Source organism: Leptosomus discolor, chromosome 9 (genome assembly GCF_034619465.1).
Source record: "Leptosomus discolor isolate bLepDis1 chromosome 9, bLepDis1.hap2, whole genome shotgun sequence".
NCBI classification, from domain to species: domain Eukaryota; kingdom Metazoa; phylum Chordata; class Aves; order Leptosomiformes; family Leptosomidae; genus Leptosomus; species Leptosomus discolor.
In genome coordinates, this window is record NC_141399.1 from 18,965,957 (window position 1) to 18,989,483 (window position 23,527).

The 23,527-nt window shown below is 45.0% G+C and overlaps 1 protein-coding gene across 3 annotated transcripts in view; it reads right to left on the reverse strand.

Annotated features, from left to right (window-relative positions):
* Window positions 1–22,207, reverse strand: part of CACNA2D2 (calcium voltage-gated channel auxiliary subunit alpha2delta 2) — a 222,064-nt gene extending 199,857 nt beyond the window's left edge. For all 3 annotated transcript variants that reach the window (XM_086470321.1, XM_086470320.1, XM_086470319.1), the window contains exon 1: window positions 22,083–22,207. In XM_086470321.1, the coding sequence (XP_086326447.1) occupies window positions 22,083–22,207 (125 nt within the window). The remainder of the gene's footprint in view (window positions 1–22,082) is intronic.
* Between the last annotated feature and the right edge of the window lie 1,320 nt (window positions 22,208–23,527).

Genomic DNA, 23,527 nt, shown 5'->3' on the forward strand with positions numbered 1-23,527 from the left:
CATGGCAAAGCGATGGTGGGAGAGAGCAGACTAGCTCAGGGATTTTGCACTGCCTAACCCACCAAGTGATTTCACTCTTCGTGCAAAGAGACCTTCCCCCAGCAGCCCACACATGCTCCCCCACCACCTGCAAAGCCATGGAAGAGGCTCTCCTGGAGACCGAGGAGCAAAGAAACTCAATTAAGAAGCAAGACCACAGAGGACTCTGAATTATATCCAGCCCAAAAGCTGGGAAGAAATATCAAAGCATAAAGATGCCCGAGATGACTGTCGGAACAGAGCTGAAGCATCGCTTGTGAGGGGACGAATGGAGATAGAGGAAGGGACTGGCAGACATATGTGTGTTACTCACACAGGCAAAATTCATGCCAGTTAATAACATACAAGGCTGGGGATGAAAACAAGATGTAATTGCACATGCCAAGTCTTCCCAGTTTTCCAGTGTAACTTATGCTATTTCCCACATTCCTGCAGAGGCAGTACTGCCTCCTCAGGAGAAGGGGAAATCCAGGGAAGGAGATCGGTGAAGACATCTGCAAACCCACCTTTCTGCCAAAGGAGGGAAAGCTAAGCCTTCCGTGGGACTGCCAGTGTAAAGAGAAGGGTCACAAACAAAGCTGATGGGCAGTTTGGGTTGTTTTGGGTTTGGGATTTTTTTTTTTTGGGGGGGGGTGTTGGTGTTTTTTTTTTTTCCTTTTTCAGTCAAGCATTTTATTTGCTGTCAAAGGCATATTCAGGTTGTCCAAAGTTACCTGTAAATCTTCTATAGTATTTTCACCAAAAACTACTTATTTTTACACAAGTAATTAATTTTAAGAAATGCCTTGAAACACCAAAAATGATTTTTTAAAAATTATTTTTCCCCTCCTCCAGTTTGTCCAGTGATCTGAAAAAGATCAGTTGTACGCTCATACTCAGCCACAGTTCTGAGAAACCCCACTGAGGACTCAGGGAGCTGACACCTTTCCTTAACTTCCAGCTCTGTGCAAGATCCTCAATTTCAGTGACACCTGCCTGTGTCAGCTCCCTCCAGGAACACCTACACCACTTCAGCAAGGAAAAATTACCGTCCATCTTGAGCTGTATCCACTAATAATAACAACTGCTCATATCTGCATAAATGTCATGTATGGCCAAGCCTTCAGAGAGGATTAGTTATAGAGGAAGACAGAGGCATCAGTGTTACTCTGTTAGTATATGCAAAAGAGACACTGAGCGCTCAGTTGGGCTGGGATTTGAAATTAATTTAAATTTAGTCAGCAGATTTGCTTAAAAAAAAAAGTTTTTAAACTTATTCCACCCCCTGCTTCCGCCTCAAGAAGTACTACTATTTCAAGGAAAGCCATCGGATTTTTCATTCATGAGAAAGACTGCAATTCCCTTTAATTGTGCAGCCTTATGATACCTGGCTCTCAACCCTACAGACCAGCAGTTTCCCAAAAAGTCCAGCTAAGCCTTGTAGTACAAGCTTTAGATAACACTATAAAAAAGTGCATTACCCTATCAAAAAAGGCAGGAGGGGATTTCTGCACAGCTGACACCAGGTTTCTAGATTAAAAAACGTAACAGCAGAAGCAGCTCCTTTTTTTTGGTGTAGTATGGCTATAGGAGAGCTTTTGCCAGTGGCAGTAAAAAGTCTTTTTTCCAACTAGCACATCCCCTACCCACACCACAGCACTGGCAAAAGCCCTTGTGTCTATCTGACGCATTACTATGTCTCTCTAGCCCGGCAACGTCCATGACTAGAAGTCTTCAGAGTGGGCCACATCCCAAAGTTTGGAGGTTTCATCTCATTTGCTGTATGCTAGGTTGAAAGCTACCATTTTAAAAAGACCAAAACAAAACAAAAACCAAAAAAGCACCACAAAACCCCCCATAAACCCCATTATTATTCTGTCTCAGTTGACCTTCTGCCTCTTGTTTGTCTCCCATGGCCACTGCACTTAAAATATTATGTAAGACGACTGCACCAAGGATGAAGAGGGTAAAGAAACTGATAGCCCATTATGAACATGGAGATTTCTCTTTGAAGTGTGTCTCCTATGGAAGCTGTAAGCAATAAGACATGACAGTCATTGCATTCCTGGCCCATTACTGCACGCCTCAGGTGGCGTTACAGGGCTTGAGGAGCAATAACTCCTCAAAACATGCAGCCTGGAGTGTCCTACTGCTCTTGTGAAATGGCATTTACAAATAAAGCATAAAAAAAAACCAGCTGATGCACAGACTGGGAAGCCACTAGCACGGATGTAGTGCTGCTCACAGAAAGCCATCAGGCTGCCTTTATGAGCCATGTGCACAGTCTCTCCCCTAAACCAAGTACCACTTTAGTGTCCTCTGTAGTGAATTAACACGGGCAAGAAGAAAACCTTTGAGCTCAAGTATTGTGATTGCACTCAGTAGCTCTGTGTCTACAGGAACCACATGCAAGGAGCCTGGCAGCCTCACCATCCCCTCTCCCCTCTTTAGCAGTGACACGCACAGCACGTCCCAGTGATCCTCATCATCTCAGCTGGCTCTGCCTTTTCTGGGGAGTCTCCATAGGACTCTTCCAACCTAACAACTCTATAACTATTGTATGCACAAGCACAATCACACACATTCATGATATATGTTAAAAATCTCTTGCATTGAAAAAAAATGGTTTTGTTTCCTTACCCTCTATATTTCACTGTGCAACATTTAACAAGGAATGTAAGTGATTTTTGAAAACACAACACCATTTATCACTGCCTCTCCAAAGAAAACTACAAAAATGCTAATTGATTTCATAATTTGCATATTTGATTTTTCTTAAAGATAAGATAAAGTATGCTTAAACAAAAGCAGCACAGCTTCAAAAATATTTACTGTGACAAGCAGCACATCAGGAGGCAAATCACTGCTCTTGCAGCTGGGGCCAGGAAGCAGTGTTCCTCCTGTCCCACTCCTCAGCAGCTGCTTGTGCCTTGTCACTGGTCACAGCAACACTCACTTAGAATTAGGGCACATTTCATGCTTTAGGTGACCCATGCAGTTGCAGAGACTTCTGCACACATCCACATTGGTTTGTGAGGCTACACCACTGCTCCAGGTGTGTAGCTTTGAAAGAAAATAAGAACTGCCTGGAAGGACAGGAGACAGGCTGTCCTTGGCCCACATCCTCCCACACTTGTGCACACAACAGATGGCAGCCTGGAGTCCTGGTCTTCTGTGCAGAAGCTGAAGACATTTGCAGACAAGCCACAGTGCAAGCAACGCACTGACAGTCTGTGGCCAGCACCACAAGGACATACCTCTGCAGCTCAGCCCAGGGTCACTCTTCCTCTTGATGGCTCAGGGTACATGGGACAGAGGCTGCAGTCACACCTGTTCACATCTAACCAAGGGGTGGGTAAGGCAGTTACACAAACTACTAATGACTGTAAGCCTCATTGCAAGCAGCCTCTCACAAAAGCACAGGGAAAGGAGAAGATGGAAGAAAATTAGTTTTCTGCTTGAGGACACTTTTTTTTTTAAAGCAGCCTTAGGAGAGTGCTTGTTTGGCTGTGAGCAAGAGAGGATGTTAAAAAAAATTTAAAAAAAAAAAAAAAAAGTACTTGGTCCTTTTCTCTTGCTGTCTTCCTGGCCCCAAAAATAAGAAAAATATTCACATGAACATGAAAGGACAAGAAGAAAAACTACTTGCTAAATAGATATACTGCCCCAAAGCTTATTGGGTTTTGCACAGAGAGTGTTCTGTACAAGTGTCTACACTTCACACAGTGTGTTCAGCCAAGAATGCTTCACTCTGATTCATATTCTTTGGTTCAGTGCCCAAATATTGCTATTTAATAAGGTTATTAATTACTGTGTTGTCTAATTTTTGCTGTGCAGGAACTTCTTATAATTGGCTTATTCCTTCAAGATGCTTAATCCTTTAACTATAATAGCATGTGTGTCACTGTGCATGTGTGTGTATGCACGCTCATGCCCCCTCTCAGTTTTCTTAAATTCTTACATACTTAGGCTGTAAACCAAATATTTACCCATCAAGGAAAAACAAGAGGCCCTTTTTTTTTTTTCTCCTGAAGATACAACTTCCAGAGAGCACCTGTTTCCTTCAAAACAACCAAATAACTTACCAACCATGCTTCCAGACATTATCAAGTCTCCCACACTGTCATTTTGTGACTCTTTTTAATTTAAAGTATGTGCACAGGTGTTTATATAAAGGAGGAGTGGGAAAAGTTTGCCTGCTGGACAAGTCTTTTATTAATATTTGTCAAGATGTTATTCACCTCTACCATCTGGTCTCCCTTATAATAAGAAAGCATCTTTGACATTATTATAGGAGGGAAGGAAGGGACAAATTAATATTAAAACTATATCCCAAGGAAGACCTTTAAGAAATATCAAGGGGAAAGATAGTGGGAGTGTGTTCTACATTCAGCTCTATTGCCAAATTACTTGTTCTGCTCAATTCAAATACGAATTTTCTGCACCTGTTTCTCTGTTCTATCTTTCATCTGCTTCATCTTTACGATATTTTGCAGCAGCGTTATGTCTTACCCAAAAAAAAAAAAAAAAAAAGGCAAGAGCTACTAGATACATCCTGATCCCTGTTTGATGCCCAAACAAGTATTACACCACCATAAAAAGGGTAACCGGGGAGTTTTCACAGCCTACAGGATAGATAGAGCTGGGCAAAAAGTGAGGGGAAAATAGTCTGACAATTATACAGAAAATTCGTGTTTCATTAACAGTTCTCAAGCACAAATATATTCTTGTGGGAAAACTAACAGTAACCACCAACTTGCCACTGATGACATTTAGGGCAACAGGAAAATTGTTCCTTAAATAGGATCTCTCAACGGGAAAACAGGAGTGTTAACCATTTAAGGTTTAAATCCACCGAGAAACAGAACAGGTTGTAGGTGTTCAGTCAGTCATAGACACGTGGGATGGCAGGAGCTTCGAGAATTCCTCTTCCACCATCAGTTGCACTGGGACACCTAAATAACTGAACCGTCTGCATGAAGTATTGTCTAATCTGTTCTTTAAATCCTCTGCTGACAGTTAACCCAGTTCTCCACAGTACGTTCTTCCAGTTCCATTTTTCACCACCTAGTAAAAAAGTTCCCTTCTTATGCACCCTAAATCTCACTTTTCCCACTTATCCCACCTACAGCAGAGACTGAAAAATTCTTATGACAAGCTCCTAAGAACTGGAAGATCATTATTCTGTTGCATCCTTTGCCCTTCAATTCTTTGTTTTTCTACTCCAAACTCACTTTTTTCCCCCCAGCTTTCCCTCTTTCACACTGTTTTCTAAACATTTAACCTTTTTTGTTGCCCTGCTCTGGATTCTCTACAGTTTCCTACATCCGCAAAGGTTCATGCCAAAAAGTGAGATCAAGTACTCCAATGGAAGTCAAAGCCAGTGCTGTGTGAGGAAGAAAACATCAACTCCCCAGTCTTGTCCAAGAAATTACTGTACACTGCAGAATAAACATTCCCTTCTGCTATGACAGCACTTCATTGACTCAAAGTTTGTGATCCACAAATTGAGAATTACTCAAGATCTTTTCTGCCACACTGCTACTCAGATGGATAGTCTTTATTTTGTATTTGTACATTTGATTTCTCCCTCTTAAGTGCAGCACTTTGCATTTGTTTTCACTGAATTTCATTTTGCTGATATCCGCTCACCGTTCAATTTTTCTAGATCATTTTGAATTCTGATGATGCCTTCCAAAGTACATCCAACCCCTCCTAGCTCAGTGTTGCCTGCAAATTTTATAATACTTCCCACCCCCTTGCCTAAGTTATTAACGAAACTACTGAATAAACGCAGGTCTAGGGCAGACCCCTGCAGGACCGCACTTGAAATGCCCTCCCAGTATGACAGAGAGCCATGATAACTATTCTTTGAGAGCTATGTGTCCAATCAAAATATCTTGAATTTCAAACTTTACAAAAAGCTGATTTGGAGCATTTGATATGCAAAGGAGCTGGAGGCCAAAGGATAATTCAGTGAATAATTTAAAGCCTAAGAGTAGGTCTGAGGAAAATCGCAATCTGTTAGTGGATGATTTGCCAACAGAAAGAGGAAGGAGAAGTCACTGAATGTGTTAGCTAGTACATTTGCCTGGCAGTGCTGTGAAAGGACCCCACGCAAGCATTGCATCCTTCTGATCAAACAGATGCACGTGATTCTCATTGATACAGCAATGAAAAGAACAAATGGCAAAGAAACCACAGTAAATATCTTCTGCAGACTGTACGGTAGAGTACTTTCCCAAAAGGCACTTCCAGCCATGAACACCATCACTGAGTTCCTCCCATTCTTATCAGCCTAGAGTTCATCTTCAGGTCATCACTCAATGATCTGAGGGATACTTAGACATTAAGGGCATATAAGGCTCCCTTGATACACTGAAAATGTGCAAGAACTAACCCTCACTGTCCTAAGGGGTAAATCTGATCTCAGCACACTGCCACTAACTCATACTTCTGTAAGTGGAAGCAGAACCAGGCACCTCAAGATGGTACACTAGGTTGTTATTTTCAACTGGGAGACAGAACAAGTTCAGCAACAAGTCCTCTGCCATGCAGGGTGTCTAATCAAGCCACTTACCAACTGTATCAGCAAAACAATTTGGTTGCCTTACAACAGGAATAAATTAGTTATTGAATTTACACCTGGAGATCCAGACCAACTGTTCCTGCTGCTATGGGGATGGTCCTCAAATGAGAACTTTAATGGATGCATCACATACTTTGACCTCTCGTCACCAGCACGTAACTCCAGGACTGCAACACAAGCAAAATAAGCCAAAGACAATGGCTATCATTACTGGAGCTGTACTGGTGATACCAGGAACATGCTACCCAAAACAACTGTTTTGCTCTGAGCCAAAGCTAACCTAATGCCTTAGCCTCCCTGTTTTTTTGAAAATGATGCTCTTATTCCACATCTTGAAACTAGATTTCTATGGCACACTTGCTGATGCACCTGAGGAGTGAGAGAAGCCCATGAGTTCCACCATGTTTGCACTCTCATCGTGCAGGATTAGAACTGGGCTCCTGATCACAATGCCTGTCACAAATCTGGACTTGAAACACAATGACTTAATAAATAAGTGAATAGGTGTCAGTTTTATGAAGAACAGTACCTGCATAAATTTCACCCAGTGCAGTTGCTTGTCATTTTCAGCACCCCTTGAGATCCCAATGGCTGATAACTCTTGCACTTTGCAACCCATTACACAGATGAAGGTTTATGATAAAAACCTTCCTCCTCACTGACTCCTGTGTTACAGGTGCGATCTGAGTGGAGGCTGAGGAGATCCCATCCCCCACAACAGAGATAAGGTTACTGAGTGTAGGTCTTAGTAAGGATTTTGCAAGCTGCATGAATTATTCAAGTCCTTTATGATATAATGACAGACATATCAGGTTATTTGTTTATTCTGTGTATAATTCATGACTCTCTTGGGAGCTAGACAGAAGTAGGATATCTTGTGGCATTCTTCTTGTTCATTCCAGTAAATCCTCATCACCAGATGGAAGGCTGAACCATCCCAGAAGACAAAACAGCCACACCTTGCAGGATCTGCACTTTTGGTTGGAGACAGGAGAGCTTTTTTCACAGCCTGGAGAAATCATGAAGCTGTCGCTTGACTACATCAGGCTAGATGGCTAGAAGATGACGGTCTGGATAGCGTTTCTGCATCGTGCCACCAGAACACGGTCATCTAAAGTATATGCAAACAGCTTTGTGACTAGATACTATGAGTTGCCTGTGTGCCTGTATCATCGCTGAGCAACAGCAGGACTATCCAAGCTGATGAAAGCTCCTGTAAGACTTTAGAATAGTTCACAACAACCACCTCCTGACTATGCAAACAGTAAGATACTAGACAAAGCAAAACAGTTCCCTTTGCTTGGGTCATTTGTGTAAAGAGTCTGGCAAAGATATGGGGCAAAGCATGATAAAGGAGTGCCAGGTCCTGATGGCTGGAATGGAGTTTTGAATATATACACTGTAGTCAACTCTCACTTTTCTAGTGTGCTGTGTAAAGGGTGAGGGAGAGGCATTGTGCCATAGTGGCAACCAGGAAATAAAGGATTGACTACAGCCCCTGACAAGAAAGAGCTTCCCAACACACTCTTATTTTCATACAAGATACTCCACCCAACGATGCCCCTGCTGCCAGGGAGAGCCATGCTGCTATGGAGAATTGCAGCACAAACATGGCCAAGCTGAAAATTGCACACTGGGTAACTCTTTCTAGCCACAGGACACCAGAGGACTGCTTTCAGCATCCATCCTTGCCATTGCAGATTTCAGCAGATTTTTCTGATCAGAAACAGACTAGGCACACAACTGATCACTAAAACACAAGCTGTATTAAGGAGTCTGATAGAGGACTAAAACTAGCCAGACCTCTGCTGAATTTGTGCCTACAACTTCTCTCCTTACCAAGAAAAGATATCATTAACCTTTGTCACAAAGACCTCCTGCTACAAAAGAGGTGGTGAAGGCCCCATCCCTGGAGACATTCAAGATCAGGCTTGATGGGGCTCTGGGCAACCTGATCTAGCTAAAGAATGTCCCTGCTCACTGCAGGTGGGTTGGACTCGATGACCTTTAAAGGTCCCTTCCAGCCCAATGCAATCTATGGTTCTATTTAGGGGTTCCCATTGCCATTACTAGAGGCTGAAGCCTCTTAACATGTTAACCCAAGTCGCTTGGTGTTTTTGGAGTAGCCTCTCACAGCATCACATGCAACATTCCTCAGGGGCTTTCTGGATGTCACTAGATTTCTATCTAGTTAAATCCCCCTGTTCCCCACCATCCCCCTACCTGAGAGATTCCTGGCTCCTAAGAGTGTTGTAATCATTGTTATTATAAAGCACTTAGCGATGCTCACTCATTGCATCTCTCACCAGCCAAACACCCAGAGCCCTGTTATTTCATATGCAGTTGCCTTCATTTGCAGAAGCTCTTCATTGTATTAGTCCCTTTCAGCAATGAAAGAAAAAAAAGGGGTGGGGGTGGAGAGCATTAAAAAAAAAATAACAGTTTACTGCGTTTTATGCCATTACCTCACTACTTTGTGATACACATCTAAAAGCTGTCTGCAAGACCTCTCCTATTCTAAGGTGGCATCCAGACATGCTCCAAGGCAGGGCAGTGGAAGCATGAAGGCCAGTTTGGTTTTGTCCCAGTGCTGCTGCATCACTCAGAGCACTACAGCAACACTGATGAAACCATCAGCTTTCACAGGTCATCTCCTCTCTCCTTCTCCCCCTCCAGCTGGGACAAACACTGCTCCCTCCACAGGGAAAAAGCATATACATACAACTTTTCCTTTGAAAAGGATACAGGGCTATTGAAATGAGGGTGACCAAACCACACTGGAAATACTCCGAAGGTACTACAGGATTTGCTATACAAGCTCAGGACTTTGGTCCATCAGGCTCAGTTTCCCTATCTCCAGCTGCAGCCAGCTTTTCACACCGGAAAGGATGTACTTCCTATCCTGGAGGACTCCATGGAAGGAGGATGCTGTGCCAAGCACCTTGGGAGTTCTCATTGCTGCAAGAAAACACCACTCTGCAACAAGCTGTCTTCCCTTTCAAAAGGGAAAGGTCACTAGGAAACTCTACTGGACCCTAAGCACAGATGTGTCCCCTTCCTTGCCAGATGCCTCAAGCTGGTAAGCCAGCAGTGCACCCACAAGCTTGCTTCACAATTAACATAGTTACTGCCCACATTCCCTCACCATTGCAACATCACAATTAAAGTACAGACAGTGAAGGGGCCCATCAAACATCATATTGAAGTGACCGATCAACATTAAACTGCCGAATATTCCTGATGGGTCTGACAAAAATATTTTCTGGGGGGGTTTTTTGGGTTGTTTTTTTTTTTGGTTGTTGTTTTTTGTTTTTTTTTTTTCAGGAGGGGAGAATGGAGTCACAAAGGCGAAACAGTAGTCTCAAATCCAGACAGACTTTTGGGAGCAGAGTCAGAACTGTAACTCAACCTCCTGATGCCAAATTTGATGTTTGCCCTCGGAAGACAGCACTCAAACACCAAAGCAGGAAACCCACACACCTGAGAGCTCTCCTCCTGGGCCTCACACACAATATGCTCACATGTAACTGAAATCTAAGATTAGAAGATAATTCTCTCTTCTGCTTTTCTACATTAGTATCGACATTAAACCCAAAAAGATCTGAAGTCCAAAAACCCTATAAATATAATGCCTTGAACTTTTTTCTCTTGCACAAAGAAGTCCCACTCTCTAATGTGGTCCTCTCAATGGGGCCCATGACATCACCAGCCCCTTTCTAATTAGAATAATGACTTCTTCCACATGCCAAGAGATTTGAAATTACCTGTGAAATACATTTCCCTAGGCACAGGCTCAAGAAGCATGTAAATTACCCAGTTTAATGGTCTCTAGAATTTCTCCCCAAGACACACACAGAGAGTGGGAAAAGTTCAGATGATATCTCAGGTACCATCTGAGGGGATAAATGTTCAAGGGATTGTCAGGAGCTACTGCCCTACAGTTGCCCCAGTAGCCAGTCCCACTGGTGAGCACTTGTGACAAGGAGGCAATGAGCACAAGAGATTCAATTCTAAATGAGCACATCATCAGCACAAAAATGCAATTTTGAAGAAAGCATTTCCTGGGAAAGGTGCCTGACCAAAATTTACACAGCACAAACAGCCAACACAGGGCTTATGTAGCAGAGGGTACCCATTTAATTTGCAAAAGCCCAGTGCTGAGTATGCTAAGCACTCTGCAACAAGCCCTCTCGCCTTCCACTTAACTGTACAGAGAACTTCACTACCCAAGCTTTGATGTCCAGGCATTTGCCAGAGAATATTATCCTTCAGAGAAGCTTTTCATCCACAAGGGCTGTTCCCACTCTCCCAACACCAAAGAAAGGGACAGATACTGTCCCTGGAGCCCAAATCCTCTTGGCCACGTTTCTGTTCTTGCAGTTGAATCTGATGTCTTGTTAGTGGGTAGAAGCATAAACATTTATCCCGAAACAAAAAATATAGATTCACTCAGAGGTCCAGAGAAGGAGGAGTTACATGATCTGGGTTGCATTTCCTGCTCCACTGCTGACCTACTGGAGTCTCTGAATGGAGTCTCTTAGTTTCATCAGCAAAATGAGCAATACGTAAGTGCAAGGGCTATTACAAAGCACATGTAAAAAAAATTGTAAGAAGTGGAAGACCGAACAGGACAAGATGCTCATATGGCAACAGGGATGGGGGACAATCACAAGGGTGCCATGAAAAAATTACTTGTCTCCCCAGGGAACAAGCCTGAGGCACACAAACTTTGCTCCTGGTGCTAGCCAACACTGACAGGTTGGTCACCTTTTAATGTGTAGTGGATAGAAAGTAGGCCAGGAGATCAATTGAGGATAAGAGAACACCTGGAAGATAGGTCTGGCAATGGAAAAATGGGCCAAATTCCTCAGTGTAAATCTCCTCAAAGCAAAGGTGTAAGACAAGGTCTTTGCTGAGACTCTTCCAAAGTGAGAATCTGCCCTCATTCTCAGCCACAAGCATCTTGCTAACCCACATACTGTCAGAAGCTGTGGTATCACAGCAAGATTAACACAGGAGCAATTTTAACAACCATTTCCAAGCTAACTTCCTCACTCACAAGCATGCCACCAAGGGCTGAAGTCTGCCTTGACTACCCACAGCTATCTGTTCTCAAGATTAACTATACATCACCGCCACTAATGCTAGCACTCCGCTATTCAGAAACTATTAGAAGATAAATACTAAACCTGAATATCATAGCAGTAGAAAAAAAATGAGAAGGAATGACATTGTAATAAATTCTGTAGCCAAGCCAAATGAGGAAGCAAGGTTAGTTTCACGTGAAAAGTTAGACAAAATAATACTACATACTTGGAACAATTCTTGCTTTCGTCATGGGATCTGGACTTTTGTGCAATGAGCTTCACAAACTTCAGAACATTTCAAAAAACCTGCAATTCACCCAGTGATGAAAATCGGATGCTCTGGTGCAGGACGCCACAGCACTCTTGCCACCAATCCCATACAGCCCCAGGCTCTGCACATGAATCCTTCATCCAACAAGGAGCATACATTTTTAAGCAGAGAGACTGCAAGTATACACATTATTTGTGGCCAAAACATGGGCCTCAGGTAATGTAACAGTGGGAGCATCTCACCCAGAGCCCATAACAGGTCCGTTTTCAGCTCACCACCACCACACTACAATCACTCGCATATTCCTCTGTAAGAAGGACAGGTACCATTTACTAAACTTTTCATTTCTGCAGCTGCTTAGTTTTCTCTGGAAGAAACTTCACATACAAGAATCCTCATGCTATCTTGAGGGATCCAATAACAACTGAAACAGCACAAACACGACAATAAGTAGATTTAACTAAGAATGGAAGTCAACTATTATGCAAGCTACCATAAAAACACGACATCTTTTTTTCTGGCAAGTGACAAACCTACTCTTCCACCAGCCAGCTGCAACTCCAAAGAACAGGACAGGGTCTGGCAGCCACTTCCTGATGAGAAGGCAGCCATGCACTCAGTTGCCTGAGAGTCACCAAATAAGTGACATTTATTAAGTGGCCCTTATAAAATGAAAAAGGCAGCTTTCAGCACACATAATCACATTCAAACACTGCACAAACCAGCAATGCTTTCAGCACAAGGCTCCACTTGGAGTGATGTCAAGAGAAGAAAGGCAGGAAAAGAACATTCCCACACACCAGCGTTGCCACAGCAATGCTCCCCGCAGAGCACCACCCTTGGGATGCATCCTCACCTCTGGCTTGATAATGCTGTGCCTGCTCAAGCAAACAGGGCACCAGCAAGGCTGTCAGGACAAGACTGTCAGAGGGGGGAAAGCTACAAGCTAGCTCAGCAGCTACAACAGTGAAGTGAGACCTCGTGCCAAGATGCGGCCGTCAGAACTCTTTCGTACCTGGCTGCTCCATGCTCACATCTGGGCAAGGAGCACAGGGAAGGACAGGGAAGTTGAGGTTCACCTGTGGCAGGAGCCACTTCTCACAAAAAAGAGCCCCAGCCCCCAGCAGGCAATAGGAGTGAGACAGGGCTGGTTAGATTTTTCTCCAAAGTAAAGACTAGATCAAAACAAACACAGCAAGGAGCAAGTGACACAAAGAGTTCAATTTAGCCTTAAGATGATGGGTAAAAAGGCGGTATTGATGTCAGAAATGCCAACACAACATTTTTGTTGCTGGGTCAAACAGGCAGGCAGGTGCTAAATGGGGTTATTTAGAAACTGGGACCGAAGCATGAGGAGATAGTAGATGTGTTAGATACATTTCTTTTATCCATCTCACAATAAAAATCACATCAGAAGCAACCACAACCACCACCATACTTAAGAGACAAAGGCCTGAAAGTTATCCCCGACATAATCCCACAGCATCGTTACATGAGGGATGAATTTGTGCCAGTATCTTGAAATTTTTTTTTTTACATTTCTCAGCTTTTAAACCTAACACAGCTGTAGCAGAGTGCAGCATGCAAGACTGACAACAGCAAATTCTTCTGCATCATAACCAACCCAACGTCACGAAGAATGGCTCAATCACAAGCAGTCCCACAGCATGCAGCCAGGGAGGGGCATGAAAGCATCCCTGCCTGTGCACAGAGAGGGTCCCTTCTGGGCTGATGCTCTTGGAAGTGCTGTCATTCTGTGGGAGGCAAGATAATGTCATCAGTTTGGTCACTGATCAACAATTATTAAGACTTCCCAGCAAACAAAACCAGAATAAATAAAAACTAAAAGCTGCGTAAAAGAAAAATATTGATTTTTTAAAAAATTATTATTATTATTCATACTCATGTAATCTACCCTCCTTCCCAGAGCAGGCAGGGAAGGAGGGGAAAGCAGAGTGCCCACGAAGCTGCGACATATGCCTAGCTCCCTGTCCTGAAATCCTTTTCAACTTGCAGGTCTTGAATAATTAAATGCTGTTTCTTCCACCCTTTCTTCCCCTGGTATGTATGACACACCGCTGCAGAAGGTTTACTTTTTCCTGGACAATGCAGATGTCCTGGAAGCACATGAGCCCACACAATACATTCCCCTCTGCCACTGATCCCAAGAACATGACACTACAGTGAATGCTTAGTAGACACCTCTAATTTATAAGACTACTTCAGACATGAGGAAATGGTACTTTGGCTCCTCCGGGGTCTACTGAGTTCGTTATGGAGCAATAAAAAGACATTCAACCACTCACAGCCCAGAATGTGACTCAATCTTCAACACCTGATAAGGCTGAATATTAGGTGCTTCCCTTGGCTTAAGTCTGTCTCTATTTTGGTGTCCATGTTACAGCTGCCAAAAATCTGACTATAAAACCCACCATACGTTAGAAACGCAAACAAGGCACTGCACTGATGGCCCTCGCTGTGTCATACTGTAGAGAAAGTGTTCATTGGCCACAATAAAGTGATACTATTGCATGAAATTTAACAGATATGAGAATTCAAATACCAGAATATCTCTGATTAAACAGAAATTAAATCAGTGAGAGCTTTATACATTTTTGAAGCAGAAGTGGCTTATACAAGGTCAGCTCTGAAAAATTTAGAAATATGTCCCTTGTTCTGTTTTCTTATTTGCAGAATGAATGTGAACTCAGACTTTAGATACAGAATTCTTCTAGACTGAAGAATATTAATTAAGTGCCCACTAGAGAAGAAAGAGCCTGACAGAAAACCAGACCGGCAGCTTTCAACAAAAGAAAAAGTTTCAGGACCCAGCTCTGTTACGAGTTGAAAGGCATTGGTATTTATAAGGAGAATCATATCGTCATTTGTCACTTCAACAGAGATGGATACAATACTCTTTCCACCAATTTAACAGTTTAAGGGGTAACTTTGTTTCTGCTTGTAAGACCAAGAGGCTTGGAAGCCTGAAAGTGTGGGGAAGGCTCTATTCATCAACAAATCAGGTACGCAGTGGGAGCCACACCGCAAACCTGTAGTGTGCTGGCCGCATCACTGGTATTTAGCTCTGAAATGGTGTTCCAGCAGGTCAGAGGCAAGCCGGCATGCTGCTGCCAGGACTCACTGCCCTCGCTCTCCCTGTTGGATAAAACTGACTTAATGGTCTTGCAGGCCACACGTATTCCAGTTTATCCTGAGCAAACCTCTCTAGTCCACAGCCATGTGTTCTGCTTGCTTGCAAGCCTTCCAGTTGCTGAACGCCACACAGAAAAGCCTGGCCAACTCTGGCTTGATCCTTCATTTAGTGGAATTCTGATAATAAAACCTCACCAAAATGAGTATACACTTAAAAGAAACTACCCCTGCAAGTACCATTCCTACTGATGAAAAGCTGCCAGCATTTCAGTCATGAGATTTTCACCCTTCTCTGTCCTTGTTTCTGAACTCCCCATCCTTCCCCCCACCTTTCCCTGAAACATAAGTTGCTTTCCAACACTACTCAGATTTTTGCTCCAATGCACAGCATGATCTAACCAATTCTCACTTCATTGCTCTGCACACCTCATCATTTGCACATGAAAACAGCAGTCTCTCTATCCCTCCACTCGCTGCCTATTTCTTCCTCCTCCTCCTCTGTCACCCACCTCCTGTACCTTCTCAGCAAAACTCTACTACAGAAGCTGCAGTGAAGAGACTCACGTTACCAGGACTCCATTGCTTCTACAAAATTTACTAGCATGCTGTGAAGCCTCATAAATAATTCAAGATATACAACCTTTGTCAGGTAAATGAACGCGCCTTTTGTAATCCATCACTCCTGGTTTTCCATCAGTGATACACATACTCACTGTAGGCACAACCCATATTGATTCATGAATTCCCCAACTGTCAGTGTGGGACAGGGTAGCAGAACAGTTTTGGCACCAGTAGAATTCAAGGAAATCCAAAGCCTGCCCAGGGCTTCAGGGGATTCATAACAAATACCCATCAGTGCAAAAGTAGCTCCAGCCTAGCCCATGGAAAAAGCAGCTCTACTCCCACCATTTGTGGACAACGAAAGAAGGATCATGGCAGGGAGGCAGGAGACTCATTCTTATTAAAGAACTCCTTTTCACTGCAGGGATTTTTTTTTTTTTTACATAAATCAGAGCTAAAAATCATGTTGCATCCTGTACTTCTCAGGTTTAACTCTATGCACTTCAATGATGTGACTGCACAAAGGCACGTGGCTTATTAGATATATGCAAACTCAACTTCTGTTCTGGCAATGGTGCCCAAGGCTTTATCATCATCAGAGCTATTGCACTAAATGGTTTATAGCCCTATTTAGCACCCAATCTGATTGCTATCAGCAATTACCTCCTCTGGAGTTCTCAACCAAAAGTGAGGGGAGGAGGCCTGATCCTGGTTCTCCTGAAAGGCAGTCTCACATGGTCCTGGGAGGTGTGCTGTACAACAGCTCCTGCACTGTCCCCACCACACTGAGAAGCAGCTTCCGAGGAGGTAGCATGGTAGCCTAATCACAGGCAAGAATAATGACCTTGTGCAGAGTTAATGAATAGATACAGAAAGTACAGACCATGCAACCTTTGTCTGGCCTGACTGCCATTCAGATCCTTGTGTCTCTTGCCCTGTGGCCCTTTCACCAGTCACAAGCTGATCTGGCTAAATATCCCGATCACTCACACATCAGTCAATGCCAGAAACACGTTGCTTTACAGCAGAAGAATTAATTATTTGGTCTGGGTAAACACATTTTATTTCTTATGGTATTTATGACCAAAAGATAGTGACTGAGACAGAATTGGAAGGGTCGTAGGATGACTGTCAAAGTTATGAAGAAAATCCATGTGCGTTCTCCGAAAGATCAAATGATTCAGCCTAAAGAAAACCATGCCAATAGCTTGTTGATTTAAACCAACTCTCCAGTAACAACAGTTTGTACAACCCCATTCCCCATGCAACCCAACAATAATAAACTTGAGGATGAAGGCTAGTTACAGGAACAGCTCTAAAACGACAAAGTACTACCAACACCCCAGAGAGGAAAAAATAATTTTACTAATAAAACACATTTTGCTTTCAGGGTGCTCCTGGAAAAGTAAATACTGAAACATTCAGATACTGTCCTCTTTTGACACATATCTTACTCAAATATTTTGCTTGGTAATGATTTTATTTCATCCCACTTGAGTATTTCATTGGCTGAAAAAATCATTGTCTATTTTGTACGGCTTGTGCACATGTACAACGTTACAGTGTGCAGATGCCCCAGCACTTAAGCCCTCAAGAGCCTTTCTGATGGCTTTTGAAGCCAAACACCAGGAAGCTCGTTCAAACGTAAATTTTCAGTTTTCTATTTAGACCCTACGTAACCACCTTCAGCTTTTAAGGGGCTGTTGCACACATGCATACAACACGCACAAAGCTTCTTTAGGATGAAGCTTCTGAACTATGCCTGTCAAACACCAAGCATGAGCCCATTTCCACCCTCAAGTCTACATGCAGGACCCTTATTGATTTCAGTGAAAACCCATACTTTCTCCCAAGAGAAATTCAATTAATTTTTCAATGTATACAGTTTAAAAACTCAAGCTCCTGAAATCACAATCTTGAAGGTGATCACTGCAGGCAGGATATGGTGTTCAGGTGTCACAAGGACATGCAAGAAAGCAGTAATTCCCTGCTCTGTGATGCCCTTTCCCCATGTGAAACTTGAGCAGGAAACATTCAGGAACAGTAACAAGAACGGAGAAAGTTTTTTAAAATGCCAAAACAAAATATTGCAAATGGCTCTTAAAAAATACTTGGCCCTCTCCCTGGGGCTGTTCTTGTACCTCTGGGCAGTTCAGGGTGCCTCTGCGCACCTCAAAGCGGATTTCACCACTGATGCACAGCCCATACAGGGCTGTTCAAGTACACTGGGTGTGTGTGCCTCCACTGGGTACTAGTTCTCACAGAGGCTGCTCAGCTGTCACAGGGATACTATCTGCCAGTCACTGAATAGGGTAGATTGCCCTCCCAGGGAGCTGTCTCTCTGCTCAGCTGAGCACAGAAGACAACAGGCAGGGCCATCTACCCACATTTTCTCTGCTCCCTTCCAGACAAGTTCCCTTCCCAAGCATCAAAAACATTATTGGAAGATATTTTCTGACTGCACAGCAGGTGGGCAGTAGAACAAGAGAAGGAGCTTCCTCTACATGGCATCCTGCAAACCCTAAAACATCCAGTCTTAATAGAGTTATTTATTTCAAGCCCTGCTAGCCCAGATGTGCCATCACTACCAGCATCGTTAACCTCATTTGGGGTGAAATGACACAAGTACAAATCAAAACCTGCTAAAAGGAAGCAATTAGTTTGGTAGAGGCAGCCTCAAGCCCACCTTCCAGTGGTGACGGGCACCTATTAGGCCTTACTGCTCTCGGTAGGAGCCTTCACTTCTCGCTATCCGACAGGAATACTGGTAACATCTCCAGCTTGCTGCTCAAAACGACCGTCTGCATCTGACAAGTGTTAAATCTCATGCTGGAATGGCAGGACTAGACCCTGGTCCCCAGGCTGGTACCTTCCCCTGCAGACTTCTCTTTCTTCTCTGGCTGGCTGGTCAGAGATGCCCTGCAGAGCAGTGATGAAGCCAAGCCTCACCAGCAGACGTGCAGCAATTCTGCACACACCTGCTTCCTCACAAGAAGCAAATGGCTTGCCACTCTCTAGCAGACAGCAATTTTTATTCAAGTCCAAGTGACAAAGAGCCTTTCTGCAAAGTGAGGAGGGGGTTGTTCTGCTCCCAGGCAGAGGCGCTGGTAGCCACATTCTCCAGCACTCAGAGGCACACAATCCCCACTAACAGGAGGCGATGGCAATACAGGTGCAGGACTCCCCTGATTGACCAGACTTTCAATCATCTAATACCAAAAGTCTCAAATTCAAGCAGAGGTTGTTCTATGCTGCCACAGGAATCCCTCTGCATAGTATTTAAAAGAAAAATTAACTGCAACCAACAGCCTTTCTTTCCACAGCCATTAATCCCGTTGACCACACAGATGCACATTCTCGTACGTGACCATTCCTAAAAGGAGCCTTGTCAGTCAGTGGACATCACCTAACGCACCCGCCCCAATGGGTTTGTTCCAATCTGGGATTTTGCTTTTTAAATCTCAACGAGAAATTCCCCTTTGGTTGGACAACTGCCTGAGCCGAGCCTTCCTTAGCTCAGCATAAGATGATTAAAACCATGCTACCCAGGAGGAGAGAGATAATGTGGAACACCAGCGATTTATCAGGGATGGAACCAGGAATCAACACACAGAACCACTGATGATAATTAATACAATTGTAACCAAAAATAATAATAATTTTTAAAATGTTATTTATTTTCTTCTTCCCCCTTAGGCAAAATATCCTAATCATTCAGTCTGCTGCCTGTCAGAATTCGACAGTTCTGGGGCTGCTTAAAAAAGGCAGCCTAATTTTTGAGAGTCCTGAAGTGAAAGATGACTTAAGTGATTTACAGAGAAAACCTCCAAAGAAAACAAGGTTTCTAATCAATGCTCTGAATCATTCACATGCACTGTCCAAAGTAGGAGAAAATTGGCTCATAACGGAAAGGATTTAGCAGCGCATCTCATCAGCTCAACTCAGCTTCTGACCAATAAACCTTCGAAAAAGATATAAGCTATATCCAGCGTCTTTAAAAACAAGAAGGGTGCAAACAGGTAACTGCTCAGGGGGAGCAGTCAATTAAGGAGTGTTGTTCTAGCCTTGGTGCCAGCTACCATTGCACTCTTTACTCCCCTTAAATATTTCCTTCCCGAGAAACAACCACAGCAGCCCTAGGGCAGAGCTCGCAAAGCACTTCAACCCACGTTACAGCACTAACCTAGTGCCCAGCAATTGTGCATCATCCTCAAATATCCATTCATAACTCTTCTCTGGGTTCACAAAACAGGTCATAAGGGGAGTAAAATGAGTAAGAAGATACCAGGTCAGGCTGAGGTCTTGCATCCATTCCGTGTCTCTTCTCCAGATGCAGCCAGACGCATTACTTCCCACCAGAGGCACACACAGAATTAGAGGCCCTTTCAGGACCCTTCCTCTGTATTTGCAAGAAATATGAAACTTTACCAGTGGGTTCAGTTTTTACTCATCTTGCCTCTCTCAGTACAGAATCAGGGCCACTCTAGTAAGACAACTGGTAAGAGAACACAGAGCTAACAAAATCTATCCTAGCAAACCCAACCAAATTATCTGGAATAAAACTGCTTTGGCTAAAAAGTTGTCGTAGTTTATTGGAACAATATAGATAATAATCAGTCTGGGTGAGGGAAGGCCAATGCATTACTTACAAATTACACACCTCTCTTAAGTATGTCTCTCCTGGTATAAGAACCTTCTCATAAAACTTTCTGCAGTTAGAAAGAAAACACAGTTCTGACTTGTAAACTGGTACCCAGAAGAGATTTATTCTATAATATAATTCTGTGCGCTGAATTTAAGAGGAGAAAGCAACAACTTACAACCCCTAGAAAAGCTGTTGAAATATCAAAAACATCCCACAAACTTTCTGTGCTTCACCACGTACATAATCCCTTTTACTTCTATAGGGAATCTCATGGAAGTGAAGATTATTCATGCGAGAGCAATGTTGGATCAGGCAATAAGGCTGTGGTACTCAGATGAGAACCAGCACACTCCCTTTCCTCTCCTCCCCCTGTACGTAGGCATTTCTCAGGGTCTTATTCTGAAGAATTTCTGTATGTATGTGACAGCAAGAAAAGGGAACCCAACAGCTCCCAAAGCTCAAAGATATTTAGAAATATGGATACAGGACCCAAAAGAATTCAGAAAGAATCTGTCTGAATGAGAGGTATTTCTGAATAAACAAGAATTGCAAACAACTATGCCTTCAGTGAAGCCAGATATTAACATGGTAAGCTACAGCTCTCCCAAATAAACAACACTGTTTCTTCTGCTGATAAGCCTTCTTTTCTGAAGGCCTGACTACATGCCTGTAAAAACATACTTTGAGATCAAAGACATTAATCTAAAAGGCTTGCAAAAATACTTCCTAGGACATACATATATATATATATATAAAACATATTTCTATTCTTAAGCAAATCAAAACCGACAAGAAAATTGTGACATCAAGCAGTGCACATCCACTGGGGACTGGGGCAGCACAAAGTTAAGGGCAACACTGCTATTATTAACTCCATGTCATTGAAATTTTTCCCCCACCTTCAGAAACGCAGACTGTAAGGACACGGTGTCAGCCTTTACTTTGAATCGTCTGGATTTTTTTTTTTTTTTTCAGTTTTGTGTCAACAAACCTCAGCATTTCATAACGGAGATGACAGCCTCTTAAAATGCATCTCGGCAAGATCTCGCATGGCTGTGTGGAGGGGGACAGGGCTTCAGGTTACCAGGGTATGCAAAAGAGCCAAATGTTAGCAAATATTCCCAAACATTAACTTCCAAAACGCTTGCTTTCTTCCAAAAGATCTATTTATATTCTTCCTGCAGCGACTCTCCAGTCCCCCACCCCCCACCCAAATGAGCTGCTTTCCGACTTTCAATAGATTACAGCCAATTTCTGTCGGTCCAGAGGGAGGGAGAAGCACCGCCAGCTCGGATAGCCTGTGGAACTATCCATCTATTATTAGTTTATGCTCAAACTCCGGTGGGTACGGCCGGTTGTGGGTACCATACTGTGTGCTTGAAACGGGAGAGAGGGGGAAGAAAAAAAAAAAAAAAAAAAAGTCCTTTTCTGTCTTTTCCCCCCTCCGACCACATTAACGCTTCCACAGCCGTCCTGCACACCGGCACCCGCCGGGGAAGTTTGTGCTTTCCAGCAACTTTGGGTTCGTTCCTCACCCGCCGCTTCGGCGGCCGGCAGGGAGCGGGCGGAAACCCCCGCGCACGACCGCATCACAGCGCGGCGCAGCGCCGGCCGCGGGCACCGGCAGCGCCCGCCGCGGCCCCGCCGCTGCCGCTCCCCCGCGCGGCGCCGGCAGGCCCCGGGGCGGCCCCGCGATGCGCCACCGCGCCGGGCCGAGCCGCGGTGGCGGGAGGTCCCGGCCGGGGCGGCGGCACTTACGTGTGCTGCTGGGGGAAGCTGTAGCCGTGGGCAGCGGGGGCGGCGAGGAGCAGCAGCAGGGCCAGGTGGCCACAGAGGGCCGGGGCGACGGGCGCCGCGCTGCCGGTCGGAGCCGCCATCGCCATGTTTCCATTAACGGCGCGGCTGGGAAGGGGCAGAGGCGGCGGCGGCCCCGCGAGGCGGCTCCCCCCGCCGCCACTCGTGCGACGAGCGCGACAGTCCTCGGCAGGGGGGCAGCGCCGTGCCGGTTGCGGGCACCAACCGGCGGCCGCTCGCCTACTGCCTCTCCGCGGCGGCCGGCACTGAGCACCCGCGAACCGCTACTTTCCCTCAAATAGGCGGGCAGGCAGGCGGCCCAGCCTCCTCCCCGCCCGCCCGCCTCCCTCCCTCCGGCCCCCCGCGCCGCTCCGGCCCCCGCCGCCCCGCCGCCGCCACGCATGCGCCCCGCGCCCCGCCTCCCGCCGGTCCCGCCGCCCCCGGCACCGCGCGGGGCGCTGCGGGTAGGCACCGGGCTGGGGTGACCCGGCCGCCGCCGCCCCCGGGATCTGTACCCCCGGCCCTGCCAGCGGGGGGCAAACGCGAGCGCCTCCCCGGGCACTGCCCCGGCGGCGGGTCCCGTCCGTCCCCCGTCCCCCCCCGCCGCCCCGACCAACGAGGGACCTCGTGGGCTCCTTCCCATCCTCCACGCGGTGCCACCCCCGCGGATCTGTCATTGCCGTTCCTGCTGGGTACCGCGTTTTCCTTCGGGGCCACCTCCCAGAGACAGATCAGCATATGGGAATCTCCAGTTACATTAAATAATAACAACAGCAGCTATGATTTTTTTTTTTTTTTTTAAACACACTATGAGGAGCATCCATGAGCGCGACAAGAGGGCAGGCTAAAAATTCCAAAGAACAGAATTAATAAAGCCAGCCCAAAATCACCAGCGTTTCTGAGCCAGACTTTTGAAGGCCTGTCTTCTGGGTAGCTGCAGTGTAATTTCATCTCCCTAAATCCAAATGCAAGCTGCTTGGCTTCACTGAAACCAACCACCGGTGAGTCACCCAGACAGCTGGCAGGGGCAAGAACACCATCCACATGCTGTCCCATTCCCTACCCAGCCTAAACCTGGACAATCACGGGCCAGCAAATTTGTAGCTATCGCCACTTCACCCTCTTTGACTTCAGAAGAGGTGTAATATTGGCAAGGTTGCCAGAACCTGGACAGATCTCTTGAGGAAGAGCCTCACAAACTACACCCCAGGGCTTTAAAGATGTCAAGACTCCTTGGTCCTGCCCACTAAAACAGCAAGGGACAGGGGCAGGATGGGAGCCCCTGGCAGTTTGGGTCCCAGCACGGAGGTTTAAAAGCCTTCCAGCTTAAGAAGGGAGGAGGATTTCAACAGGCAGAGGTTGCTTCTCTGAAGCACTCCTTGACCTGGTTTGCAGGAGGGTTTTCTTCT